The 6,384-nt window shown below is 55.1% G+C and overlaps 1 protein-coding gene across 1 annotated transcript in view; it reads right to left on the bottom strand.

Moving 5' to 3' along the window:
* Positions 1–5,903, bottom strand: part of LOC308275011 (putative adhesion G protein-coupled receptor E4P) — a gene marked incomplete at both ends in the record, with an annotated part of 26,668 nt that extends 20,765 nt beyond the window's left edge. Inside the window, 9 exons of the mRNA XM_080713020.1 lie at positions 262–309; positions 1,860–2,012; positions 3,233–3,349; positions 3,546–3,629; positions 4,525–4,635; positions 5,059–5,106; positions 5,330–5,390; positions 5,594–5,646; positions 5,825–5,903. Of these exons, the coding sequence (XP_080569146.1) occupies positions 262–309; positions 1,860–2,012; positions 3,233–3,349; positions 3,546–3,629; positions 4,525–4,635; positions 5,059–5,106; positions 5,330–5,390; positions 5,594–5,646; positions 5,825–5,903 (754 nt within the window). The remainder of the gene's footprint in view (positions 1–261; positions 310–1,859; positions 2,013–3,232; positions 3,350–3,545; positions 3,630–4,524; positions 4,636–5,058; positions 5,107–5,329; positions 5,391–5,593; positions 5,647–5,824) is intronic.
* Positions 5,904–6,384: the final 481 nt, after the last annotated feature.

The raw sequence follows: 6,384 nt of genomic DNA on the forward strand, positions 1-6,384 counted from the left end.
CCTCCAGGTCCCCCCATCACTGCTGATGTCTGCACCGGGGTGGCCCTTGGTCTGCGTGGTCGACCCGGGCGGTAGCCTGTGGAGCTGTGTCCCGGGTTCCTGGCATCTGCAGGCCGTGGCCCCTGCCTGGGCGCCCCAGACACTTCCAGGTGCCCAGGGACAAAGGGCGCGCTGCCCCATGTGAGACTGTCCTAGCCGACACAGAGCCGGAGCAGGAGACCGCCGGGACGAGACAGCCGGCCGCGCCCGGCCCGGCCTCACCACTCACCCAGAAGTCCTCCTCGGGTCTTGTCTTCTCGCTCTTGCTCTCTGGGAAGGAAAGTCGCCATTTAACAGGATACGGGAGAAATCTACTCCGGCTCACACCTCCTTCCAGCCACTCCCCGATGGGATCTGTCTGGTGCTCCTGCACGCCGGCTGACTCCCCTCTCGGCATCCCAAGATGTAGTCCACAGTAGATTATTTTGGGGGTAGATTACTGGGGATTGGATCCAGGGGCATCCTACCTGTGAGCAATGCCCTCAAGCCATTTATTTATTTATTTATTTATTTATTTATTTATTTATTTTTGCGGTACTGGGGGTGGAACCCAGGGGATTTCTACCTCCGGGCTACACTCCCAGACCTATTTCCTATTTTATTTGGAAACAGGATCTCACTACATTGCTGAGAGCCTCACTAAGTAGCTGAGGCTGGCTTCGAACCTGTGCGATCCTCCTGTCTCAGCCTCCCAAGCACGGGGATTACAAGCATCCGCCACCACGCCCGGCTTTATTATTTATTTTGAAACAGGGTCTCAGTAAGTTACTGAGAGCCTGTTGCTGAGGCTGGCCTCAAACATGTGATCCTCCTGTCTCAGCCTCCCAAGTACTGGGATTATAGGTAGGGTCATTACACCAGGCTCCTACAATAGATTTTTAAAGGGAAGCTGGGCATGGTGCACATGCCTGTAATCCAGTACTTGGGAGGCTAGGATAGGAGGATTGCAGGTTCGAGGACAGCCTCAGCAAGTACTGAGGCTCTCATCAGCCTAGGGAGACCCTGTTTAAATAATAGGGCTAGGGGTGCAGCTCAGAGAGAGCATGCCCCTGGGTTCCACAAAAATATAAAAAATTAAAAGACCAACCGGTAAGAGGAGGAACTGCCACAGAAACCAAGTTGCTATCACTTAAACATGGGATTACACTAGGGCTTCGCGAATAAATAAATATATCGAGGGCTCTGAGAAGCTCGTTTCTCACTGTCGGAGGAGAGAAGGCAGGGGCAAGCCTGGCCCCCGGCTGGAGTCAGAGGTGCCCTGTGAGCACGAGACCCGGTGGACGGGGCACAGACACAGAAATCCAGCTGCAGCTCCGCGGGCGGAAAGGAGGCGGGGAGATTCAGGAGAGATTAGCAAGGAAGCCCAGGAGAGACGCCCACTCTGAAGACTTGTAAAGTGACTGCAGAGAGACGAGTTTTGACACTCAAGGCTCAGCAGACACTCCCCGTGGGGAAGATCATCCAGGCTGAGAAGGAAAGGCAGGCACGAGTTGGGACGGGCATCTACATTCATTTTTATGTGTGTGTGCGCCGTGCTGGGGATGGAACCCAGGGCGTTCTACATCCGCGCTCCACCCCCAGCCCCATTTCTCATTCTTTATTTGGAAACAGGGTCTCACTGAGCTGCAGAGGGCCTCGCTGAGTAGCTGAGCTGGCTTCGAACCTGTGCCATCCTGTCTCAGCCTCCCGAGTGCTGGGATGACAAGCGTGCCCACCACGCCCGGCTTCTCTACATTCTTACCCTGGCCGAAAACTGGTGGAGTGTCACCAGGTCCACATCCAGTCCTTTTCACAATGGGAAATCATCCAGAGATCCTTACCGTAACATCCTGGCTGATCGATTACAAAGATTTTAGCCAGCCAGGAGAAGAGGGTATGTTTTATCACACAGCTGCACACGTAGCTCCCAATTCTATTTTTGCAGTATGATATGTCCTTGCACTTCGCCCGGCCAGTGCTACACTCGTTGATATCTGCGAATCAAGAAAAGAATGCTCTCATTCCTCTCCTAAAACCGTTCCGCGTTCCCACAGAACGCTCGTGCTCAGCCGCGTTTACGGTGCCAAACAACACCTCTTGCTCTCTGATAGGATGAACGAACATTATAAGGATGGTAGTTCTTCATTTATGCAATGCAAAACCAAGAAAAGTGTGTGTGTGTGTGTGTGTGTGCGCGCGCGCGTGTGCGTGCGTGCGTGTGTGTGTGTGCGTGCGTGTGTGCTGCTGGGGATTGAACCCATGGGCATTTCTACCTCTGAGCTACACCCTCAGCCTTATTTTATCTTTTATTTTGAGACAGAATCTTGCTAAGTTGCTGAAGCTGGCCTTGAATCTACAATCCTCCTGCTGCGGCCTCCGGAGTGCTGGGATTACAGGTGTGCATCGCCAGGCCTGACAAAACCCAAATATGTCATAGAGTGAGGCACGCTGACCTATCAGGCAAAAGCAACCCACAGACCACAAGGTGAGGACCGCAGCACCAGAGTGGAAACGTCACAAAGCCTCAACAGGACGCCGTGGGGGCGGTGGACACACAGACTCCCGGCACAGACGGGGGCCCCACACAAAGGATCCACAGACACGCAGCGCTTTGTAACACGGCGAGGGCCTAGGTCGGACAGACCCGTGGAGTAAAGGCGGAATGTTTGTTGGGGAGTTTCTGTCTTTGTTTAGCTTCAGTTTGGGACCTGGGAAATGAACCCAGGGCATCTACCTCTAAGCTACGCCCCCGGCCCTTCTTACTTTGAAACAGAGTCTCATTAAGTTGCTGAGGACCTTGCTAAGTTGCTGAGGCTGGCCTCAAACCTGTGACCCTCCTGCCTCAGCCTCCCCAGTGCTGGGGTTACAGGCATGCGCCACTATGCCCGGCTGTGGGATGTTTTTTAAGTGCCAAACCACCGGGTTTGTTCAAGTAACTGAAAGCACACAGCCAGTTGCAGAGGAGTGAAGTCGGGGTAAAACATAATTAGAAACGTCCACGTGTGAGGCGGGAGGACCCGGCTCACGCGATGTCTGCGTGTCCTGCCCCTCGGCCCTGTGGGTTCCCGTCGGGACAGCGGCTCCTGCTTGCTCTACCTGAAGGAGTCTGGACAAGCGACACGGAGCCTTCCGAGGAGCCGCGCGGGCTGCGCGTTCCAGTTCAGACCAGAACAGTCGTCACTGAGACTGAAGCAAAACCGCGCCACGTCGTTACCTTCACATTTTACGTAGGGGTTGAAGGGTCCCCTCCAAGTCTCCTGGAACCCACTTTTACAAACACAGTAGGTGCTGTTGTGGCAGATGGAGTTTTCAGGGCATGGAAGACAGGAATCTGCAGAGAACAGAGTCGCTTATTCATCTGCTCACCATTTATCCAAGAAATACTCCTCTGTCCCCGTCACGGACCAGGTGCTGTGGTCAGAAAATGTCCACCCAGTGCCAAGTCCAGAGACCCTCGGTGCCTGCCACCAATACCGATTTGCCCAGCAGTCAAACCTGTAGGTGCCAGCGCCCGCCTCTCTCCCCACGGGCTTCTCTGGCTACCATGTCGATGTTGACGATGCCCACCCTCCCGGAGCAGCTCCGCTGACCAGAGATGGACGGGAGCCAGTCTACAGACGCCGGCTACTGCGCCCAGAGAGCTCAACATGGGCACGCACGCATCACTACACGGCTCTGACTCAATCCACTCGGAAAGATACCAAAGGGCCGTGCGGTCGGGGCGTGTACCATGGAACTTTGCTCAGCCCTAAGAACAGAATTACGTCACTGGCAGGGAAACAGACGGAACTAGAGAAAATCGTGCCAAGTGAGACCAGCCGGTCACAGAAAGGCACGGCCCACGGGTGCTCAGACGTGGGAACCAGAGGGGAAACAGGAGGGAAAGGCGCTCTGGAGGGACGAGGAGCCGGAGAGTGGAAGGGACCGGGCGGCGGTGGGGAGGAGGGAGGGGAGGACTGCGGAAGGAAACCGCCCAGACCCGTTACGGCCACACGTGAAAACGTCACTGCAGACCTGCAGCGTGTGTGCGGGAGCATGGGCAGGAGGGGCCACGCCAAGTCTGCGTGCTGTCTGCTTCCGTCACCATGGGCCTCACCGTGATGTGCGGCTACAACCAGTCACAGTATGTTTTAAAAAGAAGCCAGGCTGCGATGTTATCAGGAAAATCAGGAAATAGTAAGTGTTGGTGAGAATGTGGGGGGCTTGGGCGTCGTGTGCACTGTAACCAGGAATGCCAGCTGGCGCTGCCTCTGGGTGCAGTATGGGAGCACCTCACGACATCAGTGGTTAGAATGACCCTCTGATCCAGCAAGAAGGAAAACAGAGCATCAAAGAGGTTCATACAGCATCACTCAGAGTCACAAAAAGCAGGAGCAACCACGTGTCTGCTGGAGCAAATGAGCGCAGTACCTCCATACAATGGAATATTACGTAGCCTTTAAAAGGGAAGAAATCTCAACACACGCTACAACAGGGGCACTGTGCCCAGTGAATTATGACCGTCACCAATGGACACCGTATGAGTCTTCTCACAGGAGCCCCTGGGGCAGCCGCACACACAGATGCAGGAAGAACGGTGGGTGCTGGGGGGCTCCAGGTTGGGAGGATGAGGAGGCCCTGGAGAGGGGCGATGGCTCTAAAGCAGCACAGGCGCCACTCGCCCACACACCTGACAATGCTTAAAAGGTGATTTGTAACTATATATGCCATTTTATTTATTTATTTGCGGGTCTGGGGATGGAACCCCGGGGCATTTGACCTCCGAGCTGCACCCCCTGCCCTATTTTTTATTCTTTATTTTGAAACCGGGTCTCACTGAGTTAGAGGGCCTCACTAAGTAGCTGAGGCTATCTGTGAACCCTGATCCTCCTGTCTCAGCCTCCCCAAGGCTGGGATTACAAGTGTGTGCCACATGCCCGGCTTATATATGCCATTTTAAAACACACACGCACACACACACGCGTGTGCGCACGTGGACACACACACCGGAATCCCGGGCCCCAATCCCTCCCCCTGGCCTTTGGCCGTGAGCACACTCACCTCCAGAATTCACTCCTGACGCTGAGCAGACCAACAGGACGCTGAGAGCTAGAAGAGAAGGGAGAACTCAGACGGGTAGCCGGGCTCCTCCTCTTCAAGGCAGGTGTGAGGGTACGGGGAATTAGACCCATTCCACCTCCAAGTTACGCCCTTTTTGTGTTTTTAATTTTGAAATAGAGTCCGGCCCAGTTGCTGAGGGGCTTGCTAAATGGCTGAGGCTGCCCTCCAGCCCGCGACCCCTGGGTCTTGGCCTCCCAGGTCCTGGGATTACAGGCAGGTGCTGCCGCGCTGGCCCCGGGGCTCCCCTCGGGCAGGGTACAGGCTTTGTCTCCCTACAAAGACAAAGACCATGTGATCGCAGGTTGCAGCCAGCCTCCGCTGCCCTGACAACGCAGAGACAACGTGCTCTGCTCGGGTACTGCCCAGCAGGCTACAGCGACGAGGGCCAGGGGAGTCACCCTCCAGGAACATGGGAGTGCGTGTGACAGGGCCACGGCCAGAACCCGCTGTGTCCTCTCACTAGCCAACGACTCACGGGCACTACGCACACACGGTACGACGTGGCCACGGCCGGGATGCGGGACAGCTCTGCCGCCACGAGACCTCTGAATTGCCCTTTTTGGCAGACTCTCCTCTTTCCTCCTCCGCCGCCAACTATCCTCTGGCAGTCACTAATCTTTCTACAATCCTGCAACCTTGTCACGTCTAGAAAGCTGTATGAATGGAAACCTGGGGTGGGCAGCCTTCTGAGGTCCACAGGCTTCACTCAGCCCAGCCAGCTCTCTGGGGATGTGCTCAACTTCCCACTGCTTGTGCCTTTGCACGGCTGAGTAGTATTCCGCCATATCGATGCGTCCGTCGATCTCTCGCTCGTTAAAGGGTGTCTGCCCTGCTCACAGCTTCAGCTATAGGTATCGGGGTCTTTGTGTGAACGCTTCTGTGTTCCTAATATAAACGCCCTAAGGTGAGATGCCCGTTGTTGTTGTTATTTTTTGGTGGTACTGGGGATGGGACCCTTCTACCTCCGGGCTACACTCTCTGACCTATTTTATATTTTATTTGGAAACAGGGTCTCTTAAGCCAGAGAGGCTGGCTTTGAACCTGCGCGATCCTCCTGCCTCCGCCTCCCAAGTGCGGGGATTACAAGCATGCGCCACCACGCCCGGCTGGTTTTTTTTAAGAAATTGCCAGCCAGATATGGTGGTGCACATCTGTCACCCTACTGCTTGGAGGCTGAGGCAGGGGGTCATAGGTTCAAGGCCGGCCTCAGCAACTTAGTGAGACCCTGTTCCAAAAAACCAAAATAGTAGCGAGTCCTTAGAAAAC

The sequence above is a fragment of the Muscardinus avellanarius genome (genome assembly GCF_963383645.1).
Source record: "Muscardinus avellanarius genome assembly, chromosome: 16".
Taxonomy (NCBI): Eukaryota; Metazoa; Chordata; class Mammalia; order Rodentia; family Gliridae; genus Muscardinus; species Muscardinus avellanarius.